At 40.4% G+C, this 21291-nt stretch overlaps 1 protein-coding gene across 2 annotated transcripts in view; it reads right to left on the bottom strand.

Moving 5' to 3' along the window:
* Positions 1-3275: 3275 nt before the first annotated feature.
* The window catches only part of epha4a (eph receptor A4a), a 37304-nt gene continuing 19288 nt past the window's right edge, over positions 3276-21291 (bottom strand). Inside the window, exons 5-18 of one of the 2 annotated variants that reach the window (XM_026936553.3) lie at positions 18778-19113; positions 16495-16619; positions 14806-14965; positions 14440-14551; positions 12765-12823; positions 12386-12499; positions 12019-12204; positions 8474-8535; positions 8131-8340; positions 7698-7874; positions 7332-7525; positions 6641-6799; positions 4687-5490; positions 3276-4389 (exon numbers count right to left, since the gene is read on the bottom strand). In XM_026936553.3, coding sequence (XP_026792354.3) covers positions 5376-5490; positions 6641-6799; positions 7332-7525; positions 7698-7874; positions 8131-8340; positions 8474-8535; positions 12019-12204; positions 12386-12499; positions 12765-12823; positions 14440-14551; positions 14806-14965; positions 16495-16619; positions 18778-19113 — 2009 coding nt within the window. In that variant the 3' untranslated portion in view covers positions 3276-4389; positions 4687-5375. The remainder of the gene's footprint in view (positions 4390-4686; positions 5491-6640; positions 6800-7331; positions 7526-7697; positions 7875-8130; positions 8341-8473; positions 8536-12018; positions 12205-12385; positions 12500-12764; positions 12824-14439; positions 14552-14805; positions 14966-16494; positions 16620-18777; positions 19114-21291) is intronic. The other variant, XM_026936554.3, reaches the window with a different exon arrangement.

The following is a 21291-nucleotide window of genomic DNA, read 5'->3' as shown; positions in this document are numbered from 1 at the left end:
TGTTTAGAGGAATGATAAAATAAATTAAAGATGTTAACTGTATTGAACCCCTGCCTCTGTCTCTCCATTCTCTCTCTCTCTCTCTCTCTCTCTCTCTCTCTCTGTGCTGGTGAGAGGCAGTGTGTGAGTGTGGCACTGTTGAGTGAACCTCATTATCTTTGCCATCTCTCAGTCATTAATCATAGAGCAGCGCTCAGTGTGTGTCCGCCACCCACACCAATCACACACACTTACACACTTCACATATTAAATACCACCGCAACACTAACACAATAAACACACAATAAAAACACACAGGGGGCAGGAATGGAGTTTGGATTGGAGTGCTGATGCCTTTATGCTATTAATACTGACACACTGAACGCCTGATTAAAGATCGACACGTCATGCTTTTTATCCCTTTATAGTTACATTTAATTTTGGATCATTACATTGGTACATACATACAAGTACTACAAGTACCTGTGTACGTCTTCTCACTTTTTTTGTCGATTACGTTGATTACGTTGGTTTCATCTGTGCTAGTCGTTCAACTAGCTAGGGCTAGATCGACTTTGGATTCCAAGATTACGGAAATTCTGGAAATACCGATCCAAAAAAAACGACTAAAACCTAAACCCGTTCCAACTTTAAGCGTAAACATTTGTAACTATTTGCTATTCAAAACAAAACAAATAAAAAAACATTTCTCTGTTTATTGTGTTATATAGTATTCACATGGAAATATTTCTAGTGCAACCGTTTTTTTCAAACTTTAAACAAACAGGAAGATGAAACCCCCCGTATACGGAGACCACAGAGATGGAATAGTCCATCTGATCTGCTGAAATCTGCCTTCACAGAGCTGAAAAGAGCGGGATTAGAGGTTAAAGCTGAAGTTTTAGCGCCTGGCTTTATGACTGCAGTTTTGGGCCTGAATTCTGAAAGAAATCCCACACTGTAGGAACTGAGTTTTGTGTCGGAGAAAGAATGTAATCCGAGAGGGAAAAAAGATTTCTCAGTACTTCTTTAGATAGCTGAGGGTTCTTAATCCAGATCGAGGAACCCTCTAGACCTTTATCCATCTCTGAGTGGCTGAGTTAAACAGAAGAGAAGTGAATATATTTTTTTTATTTATTTTGTAATTGAATTCATAAAAGAATTTATTAGTATGTAATCATTTTCTGAGATTTTACTTTTGGCAAAATTCTAAATATTGAAAAAAGGGAAGATTGTCACAGAACGTTTTATGACTTTATCAAGAGGAATGAACTTGTTTCGTCTAATAATTATTAATGGATACAACAACGTATGACATTTCATTCTTTAATTAATAAAACAATGTGTAATTGTTGTGGTATAAGAGGAATAAAACACTTCATATCCTGCCGTCATTGGAAACTAATCAACATTAAAAAGATTTCGTCTCCTGTCTTTTCTTTCAGTTGCTCTGTTATCCTACTGTGATCACCTGTTCTGTGTTTGGCTTGCTTTCTTCTATCCTTCTAGCTCTCGTTTCTTTCGACCCGTGTATGAGGTTTTTGACTTATGAATCTGGATTATGAGTATGATTACTCTGTCTGACTCCTGCTGTGAAGTTTGGCTGTGATTCTTGGATTTGCTTTACAGATTGAGTTTATACACTTGCATCCTGCTTGAGTTGTTATCATAAGCAATATTATTAGAACAAGTGCATTAATATAAATCTGTGATTTGAAATACAGCCAGAACGTTCAAAGCTGCTGTCATAAAAAAATTAATCAACACATTCTGACCAATCAGAATCAAGAATTCAATAGCGCTATGGTGTAAGTTATATAACAATATAATATAATGGAATATATGTGTACGTCTCTGGACATTTCACAGCTCTTTTTTTTTTTTAACCAAGTGTTATATTGCAATCTCACCCACACACACACACACACTTCTATAGATTATATCAACCCTTCTCTCTCTCTCTCTCTCTCTCTCTCTCTCTCTCTAGCTCTCTTTCTCTCAGCTCATCCCTGCCTCATTAACTACCAGCTAATTTCAAGCGTATTTCCTGAGTTAAACTTTTAAGTTCTTCTCACTTATTTTTTTTTCATTCTCTCCTCACTTCCTCTCAGCGTAGTGCCCAAACACATGCATAATGCATGCATCTCTCATTAGGGTGATTGTGGCAGGGAAAAAAAAAAAATTGCCAGGATCGCGCTGGGGTCTTTCTCCTATTCCGAAAATTGCGTTTTCTAGGGCTTTTTTTCTCGTTTATTTATCAAAGGCCTCTCACACAATCAGCCATCATGGCAGGCTGTGGGGAAACAGATGTTTACTGATTAAACGTGCCAGGATGGCTGTATTACGGCCCATTCAGCGTGGAGAAAGCACAGGAAAAGCTGAGGGGGAGGCAAAAAGAGCTGGAATGAAAGAAAAAAGCTGACGAAAGGCAGACCAGTAATGTTGTTTGATTGTTGCAATTGTTCTTCAGGGGAGAATCGGCCCTCTTCATCCTTTTTTTTTTCTTTCAAATTTAATGTAGTACTTATCCTTGCCAAACTGCTTCATACAAGCACTTTCATATAGTGGGGTTGGAAAGGAAGGAATCTAAGAGGATGTCTTGAAAAGCGCTGGGAAATTCGGTATTATATATTATAACCGTACGAGCCGATATAATATAGAATTCGTTTTGATATATAATGGTGTCTGCTTGCTTCACACTTTCACACAATAGAAATTAATTTATTTAAACAGATCATAAGATCACTCATGTCAAGATTTCACAAACTAATTAAAATGTACTTTACAAGACGTTCAAAGTTCTCGTAAAGTCCAAATCTCGAAGGTCTCTACTTTCGTTAATTTGCTAACATTAGCTGGATATATTTAACTAAACTAGCTTGTTTTCTTTGCTAATGCCAAGGTTAGATTAGCATAAATTCTAGTAGCTTACATTAATTAGCTAGGCAGCAGGTCAAATTCTAGCTAATGGTAAATATCCGTTATTTACATGATACTTTACTTCGGATTAATTCGTTAGCTAACTATGTAGCGTCAGTCATGCATATGAGCAGCAAACGTACAGAGATCATACAGATGATGTGTTCAGGCAGAAACAGTTGGCGTAGTTGCTTTAAATCTTCTAACACTTTTAGATGAACAGTAAAAGTTACTTTTCATATGAAAATATTACATTAACTAGGCTACATTTTTATACTTTTTTACTCATTGAAGCTTTTGACATTATTTATACTTTCAATTAAACATATTTTCTTAGTAAATCAGACTCAAATACGTAAATTCAACCATGAAAAAAGTCACACTTGGCAATCAGTCATTTATTTCTCATATTTCTATTTTACAATTTACAAACTAGATAAAAAAAGGACCATAAATAAATGAAATGTACCTAAATTCATTTTTTAAAAAAAAAGAAAGAAAGAAAACAAACAATGGCATTATATAGATAGTTGCAAATACGCACATTGTTAATCTACACAACTAGATTAACCGAGCAAAAAAAACCAACAACAACAAAAAAAAAAAAAACATGATTTGTTAGTTTGATTCCCCAGAATTAAACTACAATTAAGAAACTTGGCACAATACATTCTATCGCTCTCCAACTCCTCCACATTCCTTGCATATTTCCAATCAGGTGCTCAAACTGAAAAACGGGAGGAAGAAAACGGTCTCGGGTTCGGAATGGAAATGCGTGTTAAACAGACAAACAAGATCGTTGGCGTTCATGAAATGTGAATTGTCAAGTTTTCCCTCTTTTTTTTTTTAAACATTCCTGCAGTAAGTTTAAAGTTCACGTGTCCATATTCCAGTTCCCAGAGCCACAAGTGAAGTGTTAGCGCTAGCTGCTAATCCTCCGAGTCTGAATTTAGCTTAGCATCTTCTGAATTCATGACAGCTTATGACTCCAGAAGCGTTTAACAAAAGACTCCAGTGACTTCCTCGTGAATAAAGAAATCAAAAACAGCGTGGCTCCCCCCCTATAAAATAAAAACACAGCTAGCAAATGGTTCTGTTTTATCTTAGCGTACTCTTTATGTCTTCTTTAAGTGTGTGTTTTTGTGTGTTCCTCAGAGCAAGAGTCATCCTTCACAGAAAAACACACACACACACACACACACACACACACACACACACACATACACACAAAGCTGTAGAGCGCATCCAGCTAAGCAGCTAGCACGTGTTCTGTTGCTAGCATACATTCAGTTGCTAGCATATGTAGAAATGCAGACAAAACAAAGCTCTTGGGAGGTGTGCAAATTATCCATAACCTCTTTTCAACTTGTTATTATTTGTTTCTGGAAGATTTTCTGCGTCGAGATGAATCTTGGGAAGAGTTGTAAATAATTTACGCTTTAGCTAAGGTGGTGAAGGATGTCGCTACGATGCAGAAACGCAGATGTGACCCTACAGAGAAAACAAAAGGACAGAGAAAGTAAGCGAAATGAACGTTTGAGGCATTTTCAATACACAACGGCTTCAGGTTCAGTGCTTGCAAGTAACTCAGAGCTGAAATAGCTGCTTTGTGTTGTTGCTCAAGAGAAAGATGCTTCTCCTTTATTCCTTCTTTTTTTTTCTATCTTATTGAATAACAGAAATATAACTTTGTCATCATTTCTCCGTCTCTAAATCCCACCTTGAGGACTGTATAAATAACTCCAGAGGAAATAGAGCAGATCTCATAAACAATGGAATAGTGCTTACCTTAATTCCATCCAGCCTCCAGCGAGTGGGAATTTCACAGCCTGCCGGGGTTGAGAGAGAAAAATAAAAACCCATAGAGACCAAGCTGGAGAGAAAAAGAGGCAAGAGAGGTCTCAACTCGGAGCAGTGTTCTCTAATCCATCGGTGCGCATGAGTTGCCAGCCAAGTGGAGACAGATATTCCATTTCAAAGGGGCGGAGAAGCCTTCAGATGGAGCCAGAAATCCCAGAATGAAAAAAAAATAATAAAGAGCTTCAGAATGTCTTTTTTTATCTTAAAGCCACAGTTTGTAACTCGCCAGGTGGACTGAACGATGAAATGGCAAAGTGGAACGAATCCAAAAAGTTCTACTTATTTACATTTACATACATACGAAAAAAAACAAGGTGAAGGGGAAAAAGAGCATGCCCTCAAAGTTCCATCGTGTAGCAAAATGCACGAGTGAAGAACGTAGTTTCACAACACCACGGAAGGGAACGAATCCTCCGATCGAAAGGCGATCCAGGGAAAAAAAAAGTGCCGTTAGCCGTTCGTCCTTGTTCTTGTTTTTATTTTTTGTCTTCGATTCGAATTTTTTTAAAGTGCGTAAATGAGGATGAGGTAAAAATGGAGTTGTTTTTTTTTTTTCTGTCTAAAATCAAAACAAAAACAAGAGGAGGGGGAAAAAAGTGTGTTGTAAGAGTTTCCGATCAGACTGGAACCATCCTGTCCTGTATCTGCTGCATCTGGGACAGCATTCCCTGCGCGCTGCTGAGGATCTTGTCCTGGTGCGCGGCTGACGAGATGCCTATCCTTGTCATGTCTCTGATGGAGGGGAAAAATAAAGAAGGAGTGATGAGAACATAACCAAAAACACATTTTTGAAAATGGTTCTAAAGGTTTCTGCGAAGCGTCAAGAAAACCTCAAACCAGCGGTTTAAACTGTGTGTGTTCCACAAGAAGCTCCACAGGCCGTTCGAGCTAAATGGAAAAACTAGCATTTGGCACTTAAGCGAAAAAAAATCACTATGTATAAAGGTCTTTACATAGAAGCGTAATGTTTTTAGACCATATGTCAAGGCAATTCTTCCCCCTCTGCGCTGCTTTAAGAGCAAGCTTCCATTAATTCCATTCAATTTATTTGTATAGGCTGTTTAACAATAGACATTGTCACAATGCAGCTTTACAGAAATCCGGCTGGAGGTTTATATTTAGATCCCTAATGAGAAAGCCAGAGGCGAAGGGAGCGAGGAAAAGCTCCCTGAGACGACATCCATGAGAGGAGACTCAAAACTGAGAACACATCGATACCGTTTTTTTAAAGACAAGTACAAGTCTGCGTACGAGTTTTTTTGGTGGTTGATAATGTTACCGAAATGCGTAAATCAATCAGTGACGTCACTGAACATTTTATTTAACGCTGCTTACGTTTGTCGCTTTACACAGTGGCCATGAAAAGCGGCTGTGCGTGTTCACGCACCTCTTTCTAACGTTAGCTAGCCGATTTTAAATTAGCTAGCTACGTTATATTACATTATCTTAGATCGAGTAGGGTTGCACTGGAGCTGAGCAGGTTTTGTTTCACTTCGGAAAAGCGCTTCTGTATTTAACGTAGGTTTTATTGTTTTCATTACGTCGGAATCCCTCGATGTGAACGACTCATAACCGCTGATCGTCAAGAACAACATACTGGCTAAGAGCTGCTATTTTTTCACATTTTTTCTCGCCTAGCCTGTGTTTGTTGACGAGTGCTGCGAGTAGTGAACTCTTCTTTCTGAGTTTTATGTTTACGAACTTTTCTCAGGTTACTTGTCTTGTAGGAAGAGGCTGTAGTTCCTCCTCTTGACGGTTTCGCAATTCCGCGTCCAAAGTATGGAATAGCGGAGTCATTAATTACTCTAACACACCAACAGAAACATATCGAGCATGCTCTCAGCTTAGACGTGGGCCTCGGTGCAAAATTTTCATGACTTACTCTTGCGTCATGTGCACTACCGCCTCTGGGGTGGTGTAGCCGGCGGCGGTGAAGTTGTCACGGTAACGCTCCATGTTGATGGCCGTTAGCCAGTCAGACACGGTGCCCAGGGGAGAGGAGAATTCTGGACTGCTAGGCTCTAGAAGGGTGGTGTTGGGTCTGGAAAAGAGAGAGAACGTCTAAAGTGTCATTTTGCTGCTTGGGAACTTTCCATTTTTTTTTTTTTTTATTATTTCTTGAGTCTTGCAGCTAAGTATTTTACAAAGTTACAGGTTCGCTGGGGAACATAAAAGTTTATAACTGCACGCAAGAGCCTTTAGTTACCAAGACAGAGCTATTATAATAAAAACCACCAAGTCATAGCCAAAATCTGTGTATTATATTTATTATAACGTACAGTAATATAAATATAAAATAACGATCCAGGGATTTATTTAATGTTTCTCGATGAGCCAATGCAAGCCCTTATACTAACAGTCTTAAGAGGAATATTATTCAGTAAAAAGATACTCTATTTGTTCGCGTTATGCAACAAGCCCCCATTTTATAGTAGTTTAAAAAAATAAAACCTAAAGTAGCCTTGATCTTTTAGGACAACTATTAACTTTAATGTGGTAACACTAACTCCGCTTCTCGTCCTATTTTCCAGACGCATTCTGATCAGAGCGTAACAGTGGATTCCATAGTATACCTTGCTATTTCTCCTCCAGTCCTCTTTAGCGTATTGGGATTACGGATTAATTTGTCCAACATATTGACGATCTGGCTAAATTTGGGTCTCTCAGCTCGTTCTTTTTGCCAGCAGTCCAGCATCAGCTGGTGTAGAGAAATGGGACAATCCATTGGCGGGGGAAGCCTGTATCCCTCTTCAATGGCTTTTATGACCTGAAAAAGAAAGAGGACGAAGACAAAAAAAAAATGAGAGAGGAGGAGTGAGAAAGCTGAAAGAGCTGAGAAAGCTGAGAAAGCTGAGAAAGCGGAGAAAGCGAAAGGTCACAAACTGGCCTCCTTTCGCATCACTGAATCAGCATGTTCTCGAAAAAGTCTCGTCACTCACATCCTGGTTGCTCATGTCCCAATATGGCCGCTCGCCGTACGACATCACCTCCCACATGACGATCCCGTAGCTCCACACGTCACTGGCTGAAGTGAACTTCCTGTACGCGATGGCCTCTGGTGCTGTCCAGCGAATGGGGATTTTCCCACCCTGTGATTGATAGGTTCCCATTATTTCCTTTCGAGAGACACAACAAACACGTGCGACGAGGTTAATCACACACACACACACACACACACACACACACACACACACATTGACATGCAAAGCACTACGGCACCATGGGTTAGTAACATAGAAAGCAACAGCTTGGCGCAGGCAGACTTGCTAAAATCTGTGTTATCCACACAGAACATGGCCGCATGAGCGTTTTGCGGCACGAACGGTAATTTTACACGGTTACTTTCAGCTTAGTAACACTTTAAAAACTTACTCGTGTTGTATAAGCTGCATCTGGATCTTCCTCCAGGACCCGAGACATGCCGAAATCAGACACTTTACACACCAGGTTGCTGTTGACTAGAATGTTCCTGGCGGCTAAGTCACGGTGGACGTAGCTCATATCCGAGAGATACTTCATTCCCGACGCAATTCCTCGTAGGATACCGACCAGCTGGATGACCGTGAAGCGGCCGTCATTCTTCTGCGTGGAAAGTGGTGGAAATAGTAAACATTTTTTTCCATGTAAAAAAGATTGATATAGAATCTATAAGTCCTTTTTGCATTGTCAGTGTTAATAATGTTCCAGACTTTCTCAGATTTAATGTTTGTCTCACCCTCAGGAAGGCATCCAGGGAGCCGTTTTCCATGTACTCGGTGATGATCATTACAGGTTTGCCTGTGAAGAAAAAAATTACTTACAGTTAAGGAACTAAAAACAAAACTGCCTTTTTTTGTACACGATTCAAAAGCCAATTTAATACAATTTAATGTAATTTTAGCACAAGCTAATCCAAAATCTAATGATAAAACCAAAATCTAATGTTACATCTAATTAATTAATGCTACTAGCCTTGAGAAAACAACATGCTAACTTCTAAGCATGCTAACTTCTAAGACTATCGTGCATTGTTAGATATGCAAATTGACTTCAGTTGAAAATGGAAATAATTAAAAATTGTTAAAAATAGTTTTTTTTAAAAAAAATCATTACTCCATCAAAATGCTAATGTTCCATCTTTTAGTTCAGTAAGCATTAATTAGCAATTAGGCTCCACTAGCCTTCAGCAAAATGCTAATGTTTGAAGCTTTCACTGTTAGCAATGGTATATAGCTTAGGTATAGCTAAAAGTGCTACATCGTGCTATATATGCTACATAGCGAAGTGACTTTATTTAAACGTATCCTTTAAAATGCTAATGAAATGCTAATGTTACATCCTGTGAAGAAAATCTAGTAGGGTTCAGTTTGCAGTTTGTCTCCACCAGCCTTAAGCAATATGCTAACGTTGGAAGCCAGTGTTTGAAATAAACATAAACTCCATTTTGAAATTATAAAGCTGCTGCAGCTGTAATACATCTTTCTCCCCCGCTTCTGACCTCTCTTTCTATTCTCTTCCTTCTACTCGAGCTTCTTTGCTAGCACTACTTCATAACTAGCAATCAACGAACCCATCTGCTCAACAAACACTATGTTGTCTCAGCCAAAGGCTCCACAGAGGCTGCCTCATGAATGGTAATCATCTCTGCCACACAAGAGAAAAACTAATCAAAACCCTTGAGAAAAAAAAAAACACCCCATGCACAATAAGCAGTTTTTCATTGTTTCGTTAGCCGTCTGGTTGCGTAACCGTCTCTACTGGAAATAGAGAGAAAATGGGGTTTTGAATGAAGAAGAAGTACTCAGAAAGTTTGTTGTGCGTTGTTTAGTGCGCTTTGAGTGACACTTCCCAATCAAGAGCCTTCTTTTCTCACACTTGCCCTGTCTTATTTGCATAGGTGTTATTTTCCAGCTTGTCTCTCTGTGTGTTTGTTTATCGAATGCATCCATTGCCGAGGGGCGACTGGACCTCCGTTTGCAGAATTACGAGCCCCCTCTTAGACGGAGAACAGCGACGTTGATGGCTTTACAATGGATGACAATCACGCACACACATGGGCTCTCCACCTATGAGAAATCATTATGGTGTAAAAGCTGTGGCTTCATTATGCAAATGCAATCTAGCGCTGTTGCATTTAGCGCCAACGTGTTGCCGAGCCGTCTCTGAATGCCTCCTTTAGGGACGGCTGGCATCTTTCACTATCCCTCTCTCGCTTTCTGTCTCTCTGAGGCTTGGGGGCATTTGGTGCTTATTTATTCAGGACACTTGCAGTATCATTAGTGATTTAACACATTTAATTGGCCCTGTTGGAGATGGAAGGACCACCATTATTCGCCGGCAATAACAATCAGCTTGAGCCCTCTTTAGTCAGGCCACGGTTTTTACAAGGCCTCGTACCTCCATTAATAAAACCAACAGCTCTCACCAGGCCAACTAGCCTGGAGTTAAAAGGGCCACTTTTAAGACAAAATGGAAGCTAAGCTAAACAACTCCTCTTCTTCTCTCTTGGCAGAGTCTTCTCTAATGCATTACTTAAAGGCAGAGTATCTACCAGGCATCTCCACAAATAAGGTTAAAGCCAACAAGTCAAACCTAACCCTTGTTTCTCCTATAAAACATCCTTATACACTCACCAGCCATTTTAAATAGGAACACCTGCACCCCTATCCAATTAGCCAATCACGTGGCAGGAGCACAATCCATAAAATGATGCAGATACAGGTCAAGAACTTCAGTTAATGTTCACATCTCAGGGTGGTCTTCTGCTGTAAAATCCCAGCTTCCTTCACGTTTGATGCATTCTGAGTTGCTTTTCTGCTCACCATGGTTGTATAGAGTAGTTCATTGAGTTACCATGGCCCTTCTGTTAGTTCAAACCTGCCAGGTCATTCTCCTCTGAGATCTGAGATCTGAGGAACGTATTGCAGGTAGGAGCTACCGTTGTGCGTGGCGAACTGAAGAACTGTCAGACCACATGCGCCATAGGATTGGTCCACGGAATCGAAAGCAATCGCCAGTCTTTGTCGCTCCATGGCATCCTACCTAATTTGCCTAGAATTGAGAATATCTCAATCTCAGTGTGGTCTTCTGCTGTTGTAGCCCGTCTTCTTCCAGGTTCGACGCATTCTGAGATGCTTTTCTGCTCACCATGTTTGTAAAGGGTGGTTATTTGAGAATTGAGAATGTCACTTGTCGCACTTTCGCTGGAATCAGGTTTCCATGTCATGCATTTGCATTAAAAAAACGCAAAGATCAAAAGATTTCTGAATGCTGTGTGATTGAACACTTAGATGCTTTTTGCAGTTTTGAAAAGTGCCTTTTGACTTGTATCTCAGTTATATCTTTGGGTAATTTTGTATGTCCTGGGGGGAAAAAATTACTGTTTAGCTTTATGAAGGCTATTAGGTCATCCGGAAATCAATCAATATCAGGATCTAATGAAATTTAACAAATCTCCTAGATGCAATAATGCTTCCAAATCTCTGTTTTGTTTTTTACAGCCTTAGTAGTGTGAACACAGGGTAATGAGCAAACCAGAGGTGACAGTGGTGTGGAAATCTCCCTCAGACGACATGAGCAAGAAACCTCGAACTCAATAAGGAGCCCATCTTCTTCCACAAAGAGTACCAAGTGTGTTGAAAGGATGTTCAGTATGAGCAGAATGTGAATTAAGAGTCCTGGGATGATTTTTATGATTACAGCAGCAGCAGTTCATTTCAGCAATATACTTTCTCCTCAGTATGTGTACTGTAAGTGTGCTGGTAAAAATGTTAGTCAAATGTATAACAAGCATCTATTTTTGGTACAAATATAACCAGCTAAGTATGAGTTATGACCGAGAACAGACGTCAAAACGTTCTTGCTTAATTCACAAATACAGGCAGATACTTTCAATCAGCACGGCGATACTAAACTTTGTGATGTGATACCTGCCAGTCTGCCAAGATTCCGGGGCTGGCAAAGAAGCAGCCACTGGAAAAGACGAGCTTGATTTTCATCAAGGTTTAAAAAAACGGAGTATGTAATGGAGTATGTAGTTTTAGATTTTTAGATATATATTTTTTTATTTAAGCTGGGCGCCAAATGGCGATTACGATGCACTGGGTAATTTAGAACGTGGAGCAGAAGAACAGCACTCAAGTGGGCTTTCGATGCCAAGCACCAAGCCAAACCCTAAACTTGTGAAACTTTAGGGAATGGGGGGAAAAATGAATTTTCGACTGAGCACAGGAGAATCAGATCTGGGCTGAGTTTTAGGACGCTTCATCCAACTGTACTCACATTTAGTGACTACTCCCTCGAGGCGGATGATGTTGGGGTGATCAAACTGGCCCATGATGCTGGCCTCGCTCAGGAAATCGCGTCTTTGCTTCTCCGTGTATCCGGCTTTGAGGGTTTTGATGGCCACGCAGATCTCTCGTTTCCCCGGCATCTTCAAGCGCCCGCTACACACTTCGCCGAACTCACCTGCGATACACGCCACACTGAGTTATATAACTGTTGCACAATACGCTGGTTTTTCAAAGACTGTGGTGTATTTAGAGGACGCTTTTTTTTTTTTTTTTTTTTTGCAGGAACTGTTTTGCAGCAAATAAAGCAATCGGAACATTGTGAACTCTGAATGGGACGCAGCCGGAGGGCTTCTTACCGATGCCGATGACCTTTTCGATCTTAATGCAGGAGGCGTCGATCTCTTTGGCGAATTCGCGCACGGCCTGGTTGGGGTCCTCGTACGTGAAAGGGTCCACATAGATCCGCACCCCTGTGGATGGATGGATGGATGGATAGAGCGAGTGAGTAAGAGAGAGAGAGAGAGGTAGAGATGAATGTAAGAAATAACAGTAGTGCAGGCTAAAACACAACAAATGGGAGACATCTGTTTTCTATTTGCGCCACACGTTTTTGCTAGCTCCTGTCAACACTCGTTTCTGCATCTCCTTTGTTCTTTTTTACTCATCTTCTCCAACAAACTCAGCGTGTGTGTGTGTGTGTGTATGGATATGTTTATTCAGTGCTCGCTTTATTACCTGGGTGTAGGTGTTTCTCTTCATCTGAATCCTGCTTGGCTTTGCTGTATTTACTCCTCCTAGATAAAACAAATGACCTGAACATTATTTTTCTGATAAAAATGTCCAATTTATCACACAGACCATTTGTCAGTTCAGCCAAGCAGATGCTTAAGGAGTCAATAATGCCAGAGTTTACAAAGCTGAGAAACAAAAGGTGAGTGACAGAGATAGAGAGAGAGAGAGAGTGAGTGAGTGAGAGAGAGATGCAGGAAGTGGCTGAAATGGTCAACCCTATCCAAACACACTCTCCCTCCTCGCAACACACACACAAACAAGACCAATTCCCCTCTCTCCGTCAAAGCTGCAGGGTCACCTGGTCTAAGCAGCAGGAGTTCTAATATACACACACACACACACACACACATACACACCCCGCTGTGCGCAGGGTCACCTGGGCGAGTCAAATCAACCTTTTCAGGAATGCGACTGTGTTGTTATTGTTTCTTCGCTGCAGCCCGGCGTTGACAAAAGCCCCCCTGAGGTGGGCGGTTGAGACAGAGAGAAAGAGGAAGGGTGTGTGTGTGTGTGTGTGTGTGTGTGTGTGTGTGTGTGTGTGTGTGTGTGAAAAAGAGAGAGAGAGAAAGAGTGAGGAGAGGGAGGAGGGGAAGATCCACAGGTAGAACAGGAGAAAGAGGAGGCCAGGCTTTAACGCCTCAACGCTCTGGTGTGGCCTGAAATAGCCTCACTTCTGTGTGTGTGTGTGTGTGTGTGTGTGTGTGTGAACGATCCAAGAAACATGTTGTTCTTTGTTGTTGTTTAATTAATTTAAAAACTGTATGCATTGGCAAATTGCTGTGCTATAAGAGGACTGAAACACTTCAGGAGATGCTGTTATAGGAAAATAATCAACGTCAGGGTGCTAACAGTACTAACTCCGCTTACACCACCTCGCGATTGATTATTTTCCTATAACAGCGCAACCCAGAGTGCGTTATTCCTTACTTAATATATATCAAGATTCTTCTTATTTCCTGAAATAGTGATTATACTAATAAAGTCAATATCAGGTCCTGGTTGCCAAGCAACAGCTGTAGATTTTTTTTTTTTTTTCTTGGTGGTGTGCTCAGGCTTTTTGGACCCTGTCATGTCGATCCTCCCAAAAGAAAGGGTGAGAAAAGGAAAGATAGTGAAGGTGTTATCTTTTTTTGAAAAGGGACAATGTCAGGAAGTGTCTAGAGGCAGCTTTTTGGAAAACAAAGAGCCCATTCATTAGGGATGTGATTGGAATTTAGGACACAGGTGATTATCACAGCTGATAACGCTACAGTGTCGATCTTGGAAAAGAAAAGAAGTGCTCACTTAAAGGGTACTCGGGAAAGCAAGCTTTTAGTCGAGACACTTTGCATTTTTTTTTTAAAAAAAGAAAATGGACTGTTGGTAAGGGGTAAAGGTGGCTGATGGTGTGGAATCGAACACACCTACACAAACAGAGATGCGTTTAACAAGTAAGATGGAAAAAATACGTTCTAGGATGCAGCGCCGGTGACATTTTGCCCGTGGGAGTTCTGACAGAAAGATGATGTCAGTAACGACGGTGAAGAGATACGTCCTGACAGACAGAGACGACAGAAAGGTGACCAGCGGGAATAAAAACGAGAGGAAGAGTGACGGTGTTATTTACAGAGTAACGTACCTGCGTCCGATGACGAAGACGGCGATGAAGATGAGCAGCAGAACCACGCTGCCGATAACGGAGACCAGAAGAACCGTGGAGTTCGCACCATCGCCGATAATAGGAGAAGGAACTGGGGGGTGAGAACAAAATAAAACAAGCTTTTAATGATCAATACTTGTGCGAGATCTCGAAGCTTTAGCGATAAGTAAATTCTCATTATAAACAAACAAACAAATAACGTTTTGTCGATATTTTTTTTTTTTTACTCTCTCAGGCATTTTCTTTGTCCTTTCAAAAAGCCCTGAGCTAACAAAGCCTTGTCTGTTCAGTCTGTAGTTATAGACACATCAGACACATCATTAAAAAAAAAAAAAAAACACACACCTGAGTTGGTCATGAATTCGAAAGGAGTGCTGAATTCTCCGTAGCCGGCTGCGGTGCGGGCTCGTACGTGGAAAACGTAAGAGGTGAGCGGACTCAGGCCTTTAATGTCAGCGCTGCGGGACGACGTCTTCATGATGCGATAGCTGCGCTCGTTCTGGTCCTGATTGCGAAAAAAAAAATGAAATTGACATTCAAAAAAAAAACCCAACAAAAACTACTGGAAAAACATCAAACACAATCTTCATCTCAATTCTTAGTGTAATGAACATTATTTACATGAACATGTGATAAGAGATAAGTTCCTTTTCCTTATTTACAAGTCAACACATTATTATTATTATTATTATTATTATTATTATTATTATTATTATTATTTATTCCACCTTGTTGCTTATACATCCTGAATCTGTAATGACTTTATACTGAGTTTTACATGTTAATTCATTTTTCTTCATGAAAAATAATTTAAAACTCAAGAGAAAGAATTTTACAGAAAAGTTTGTTGGGAATATCTTTTTTTTTATAGTTCAATCAAGAAAATAATATTTTTCAGTATAAAATCTGACATAAATCCAACTATAATTAACATTCCTCTGTAATATCCTTCTAACTAGGGATAGGAATGAGCATTCATGATTCATGAATGAAGGTTGTGTAGATGCTGAGATTTTATGTTCTGAATATAGAAATATAGAAAAATATAGAAAAATACAATGTTTTGATGGGATTCCTCTAGCTAGTGCATTTATAAGGTTTATAAAAGAATTGACTTACATCAAAATGACTTAAATTGACATCAGAAAATTACATTTCAGGAATATACTATGACGTGAAGTGGTCGCCGAGTGGGCGGAGCTTAAAGTCTTTTTCAAAGCTTAAAGTTGTGGTGTTGCGAGGTGACAAAAAAACATAAACCTTATGCTGCTGAGTTTGGATATTTTTATTACTACAGTGTAAAAGAAGCCGCAATTTTATCCCCCAAAAAAAAAATTCTGGAAAATGTTTTCAATTGACGTCACCAAAATTGTCTACCTGTAGCGTCTTGTCTAAAATATCTCTGAACGGAACGAACCCACGTGATCAGCTGCTTTGTTTGCTCTGGAAAAGAAAGCACACAGACCGGGATTCTATGCAGGTCTGATATGAAAAAAAAGGGGGAGGCTTTCTGTAGAGGAAACCACAAACCACATTTTTGAAAAAAAAACAAACAAAAAAAAAAAGCGCCTGTCTATTGTTTGCGTTCCCTCCCATGGGTGTAACCGGAATTTGCTGGAGTAGAAATCCCTGGAGCTTTCCTCTGCATTCATACCACTTTGGTACTTCCAAATCTGCACCAATGCAAGCAAAGCCAGTGAGATTTTTCCTTCATGTCCCCTAATGCTTGGTTTGTACCTTCTGGAGCCTAACGTAAGCCTCTGTGTTTGTGTTTATGTGGATTTTTTTTTGGCTTAATCTCTCAATCACTCTCTCTTCCCTGCTCTCGATTACCCATCACCGTCACGTTTTCCACAACCTTTTTTCAAAAAAAAAAATTATAAAGAAGTTCAACGATACGTCCCAGATTGCCTGAATCGCTTTGTGTAGTTCTTGGCCCCCCTGCTATGAAAGTGAAGGTGGTGGTGATGATGATGATGATGATGATGGGTTATGATCCTAGGCTGCGGTTCCCATTCCTGCGGTTCTACTCACCTTCTCGTAGTACTTGACCTCGTACTCCAGGATGACGCCGTTGGGCCTCTCGGGCTGCTGCCATGCCAGCGACACGCCGTGCCGGGTGATGTCCTTGGCCTGGATGGACGTAACTGGAGAGGGAGCTGGAGAAGATGAAAAGAATAATAAAAGAGTAAAATAACATGGAGAGGAAAGTCTAGAAAGATAGGAGCACTAACCAAAGAATTTGAAGTGTGACTATTTTAATATTGGTTCTGTTCCCAAGAACTAGGATGAAAATAATCCTATGATCTTAGTTTTGGAGACCCCAGGAAGCTAGAGATTCAAATTTTGGGCTGAAGGTATATTGCGCCAAAGATGCCAAAGATGCCAAAGATGCCGATGGTGCCGATGGCGAGGGAATAATGGGCCAAAAATGGTGCAAATGCCACCAACCATATCTATGAATTTAAGCCTAATCACCATCCCCATCATCACTAAGTCACCATTATTACCCTCTAGATTGGATGGTAAGAATAGACCATCACTGATTTGCTATTTGAACCGGACGCTGAGTTTTGAAAAAAAAAAAAAAAAACTGCTGTTAAACATTGTTTAAAAGACAAACATATTAGCCCCATGAAGCTATAAACCATTACAGCGACCGAGATATGTTTACGTTATCGTGCCGAGACGGGGATGAAAAACCCTTTGGAGTGTCGCTTAACGGCAGCAGCTGATCGATGTGGGTTTCGTGTTCCCTGTATGAAGGCTGCTCTCGCCAAGGCGGCCGTTATAACAGCACGACGGCTCGGTTTTCTCGGAGATAAAGGCGGCGACCTGCGAGCTTTTTATTTTCTTTCGTAGCCAGACTTTATTATTGGAAGCAAGTCTGCTGTAATCTATATAGCTTTAAATCCACATTCCAGTGACCATGCAAGATCAAGCTGAGGCTTACAGCCTTTCATTTGTCTGAATGGCTGCACAGAGAGGAATGGAAGCTGATTTGGAAGTGAGGCTCATAAAAAATCCAGTTGTGTGTGTTGTAAATGGCAGACCGAGACAGGCAAATTGGTCAAGCGCACATGGACAGGTGTGTCTACCATTAATGAGACACAAACATACACCACGGCTTCACCAAGCTATAATTAAACACCTTGTAAAAATCACCACTCAACACTAACAAACTAGGCATCCCATGCACATGCTTGGAAATGCAGGAATGCTAACACACACACACACACTCAGGTTATTGTCAGAGTAATTGCTTCTGACGCTCACATGGCAAGCTGTGATGAGAAATTTGTACGCAGTGACCACAAAAAAAACCCAAAAAAACTACGTAGACTGGTTTTCCATATTTGGGTAGCAACTCCAGCTGTCTGCGCTACGCATGCTACGCATCAGCCTCGCACCTACTCATATGAAGACATCATACTGGTATTTAGTGATGTCATACAGCTGTGTATCCACACAAATCTCACTATTTCATTATACGATGTGTGAGGAGATTTAAAGCGCTCTTATTATCGTATATAAACATGCACACACTGAGCTTCTAGCTATTAAATTGGGCTAGCTAATAAACTGGCAACTCCTAGGTGTGAACATGCGTTACTTTATGAATAGTAGAGTAGCTAGAGTAGTACTTGATTGCGTGTGTAGATTAGGCGACACAAAAACAAAACACAAAACATTTCCAATACGAGTACGCGTTGTTTACGTAATGAATAAATCTCGAAGTGTTTTATTCCTCTTATATCACAGCGATGTTTATTACAATTTTGTAGTTGTTAAAGAATGACAACTTTTTATCTGTTTATAGTTACACTTTAACGTGGATCATCCATGAAACTAGTTTTCACTTACGTTATAGCAGCTACAAATACACTTTCCCTCACCAGCCTCTCATAATTATATATATACATATATATATATAAACACAGCGTGTCGTGTTACCGAGAAAACGGCGAAATCGTCTGTCCTATAGCGGCAAACTTAAAGTACTGACACTGGAGACTCCTTCCAAAAATGCTAAATAAACATCTCTTCACTATGTATAATCAACAGTTAAATAACGGTTTTTTTTTTTCATTTCCTTTTAGTCGTAGATTATATGGAGCAGTTAAAAGTGAGTTAACTGTTACTATAGAAACGATAATGCTAAGCACTAAAGTCTGAGCTGCTGTTATAGAAAATTAATCAGCACCTTCTGACCAATCCGAATCGAGGATCCTTACTGTATTGCAAAGAACATATCGTAATATATATCTCGACATTTCCTGAAGCAATAAAGTAAAATGGTGGATTTGTGTCACTCACCGGCCTGGTTGGTGGTGACGGTGACCGAGGCGGCCTGGTCAGGCCCGGGGCTCTGCGGCGACACGCCGTTGACAGCCCACACCTGGAAGGTGTAGTTCGTGTGCGCCTGCAGCTCGTTGATGGAGACGCGTGTGGTCCGCAAGCTGAGCTGCTGCGGCGTGTAATGGACGCCGACGCCGCACGGCTCGCATCGCTGTCCATCCGGCCCGCACCGTTTACACACGACGTTGTAAGTGAGATCCTGTCTTCCGCCTGAAAACGCCGGCGCCGACCACTCCAGGTTCACCGACGTCTCGTTGACGTTGGAGATGAGGTGCTGCGGGGCGGACGGTGGCTCTGGTGGAGCAAAGCGAGCAGGCGATTAGATCATGATGTGATTGTGAGATGAATAGAGAGAAATGGAGCATGCTACAAAAACATGACACAAAATCTTCATCCACTTCCCCCATCATAGTTACTGGCTCATTACGAGTCGCCATAATGGCTCTAAAGGATTCAAAGCATGCAGGGGATCAGTAACTTTATCATTTTTTAATGTGCGTCGTTTAGCCCTTATTTTTTTCCATCATCTAACCCAAAGCGAGGATTCGCTTCATTATAAAATGCATAATTAGATTAGGAAATGTTATAATATTATAGTACATATCCTGTATGTCAGCATTTCTAGTGTCATCACCATAAATTATCCAGAATCTATTAAATTAAAAAAAAATCATTTTTTGGACATGGAACAATAAGTGGTGATCAAAGTCATTCCATATTTGCACATGTAGGTCAGTGTTTATTTAGCACTGGGAAATGAGAGAGAGGAAGAAACGAGCGCACAAACCCACACAATCCCATGCCCTTTTATTGCGTGTGTGTGTTTCTGTAAACCGGGCGCTGCTGAATTTAGGCATAATTACGTTTATGACAAACCGTCGCCGCAGGCATTCCCCTCTGTTTGCTCTGTGTGTGTGTGTGTTTGTGTTTGAGAGCGAGATCATGAGATGTTCATCTCTATAACCGAGTGGGTGGCTGATAGGAATCTTATTAATACTAATTGCTTTGCCCTTGCGTGCTTTTTTTGCCCTGTTTAGACCACACACACACACACACACACACACACATATGCATACACACACGCACACTGCTGAAACGAAGCTCTCGCACAAATAAATGTCACAGGCCTGAAACACGCTCTGAACCCTAGCCAAATCTCGACAAACTCTCCACAAACAGATATTATTGCAAAGGGCAGATTTTCTCAGTCTTTTTTTTTTCTCCTAGCATGAAAAGCCATTTCCCTAAACATCCTACGGATGTTACGACATGCTAACTGAGCTTACAGAAAACACAGCTACGCTTTGTAAATAAAGTTAGCTGTTGTACCAGAGCGCTCGTTCTGTCAGCAGAATTATATTACTGCCTGCAAAAGTTGTCTAAAATGAGAACGACGACTCTCTTCAAACTGCCTTCTAAAGGAAAGAACTGATACTTGGCCAGTTACCTAGTTAGCACTGTAAATGCTAATCAGTGCAACACACTTATTTTCTTTTCCAAAGCTCTCGACCAGTGAGCTCCGAGACCTAGGAATGGCGTGATACATAGCTATCCCAGCTAAACTTAGCGATAAAATAGTTTTCACACTTTATATAAATGGCTCAGATTTCAATTTCAATATTGCTAGTTTGCTAGAAGCTAGCTAGCTAGCTAGTATGCTAATCAGAAGACCAGCTAACTAATTTATTTATATAACCTATAGTGTATTTTGACTGATAGCTTTGTTTACTAAGGTAGCGAAATCTCCTGTGGAAAAAGTGGGCTAGTTTACTAGCTGCTCAGCTAGCTAACTGCTTTGTCAGCTAATGTTAGTGATAAAATCACTTCAATTTGAATAGCAGCCTACGTTTTGAAGGTTTCTGGGCTACTGTTAAATAAATAATTGAGAATATTTCAACAGAACTCAGATTTTGAAATCCCCTGTGACACACATGTGCTAGTTTGCAAGCAGTTAGCTAGTTGAGTAGCTAAGTCAGCTCATTTCAGTGCTAGGTTTGCTAATTTTAGTGACAAAATAGCTTTAATTTGAGTAGAAGCCTACATTTTGACAGTTTTAGGCTACTGTTAAATAAATAATTTGAGAATAGTTCAATATAAGACTCAGATACTGAAATCCGCTGAGACACACAGGAGCTAGTTTGCTAGCAGTTAGCTAGCTGGGCAGCTAAGTTAGCGAATTTTAGGAGGTGGGAACATTCTTAAATAACATCATATGTAGATTTAAACGGTTGTTAATTTTAAGTGGTAAAGTTGTGGTGCTTTCAGGGGAATCCAAGTTACAGGACAGCTAGCTTGCTAGCTCAGCAGCTAGATCGGCTAATATTAGTGCTAAATTAGCTAATGTTAGTGATACAGTAGTTTTAATTTTAATAGTAGCCTACAATTTGAAAGGCTCCTGTTATATAAATGACTCCGAATTAAACCTAATGTGTATCTGTGACAAAACATTTCATTTATTAGAAGCTACCTAGC

Source organism: Pangasianodon hypophthalmus, chromosome 4 (assembly GCF_027358585.1).
Source record: "Pangasianodon hypophthalmus isolate fPanHyp1 chromosome 4, fPanHyp1.pri, whole genome shotgun sequence".
Lineage (NCBI taxonomy): Eukaryota > Metazoa > Chordata > Actinopteri > Siluriformes > Pangasiidae > Pangasianodon > Pangasianodon hypophthalmus.
The sequence above is the reverse complement of the archived record's forward strand: the minus strand, read 5'-3'. Positions and strand labels throughout refer to the sequence as shown.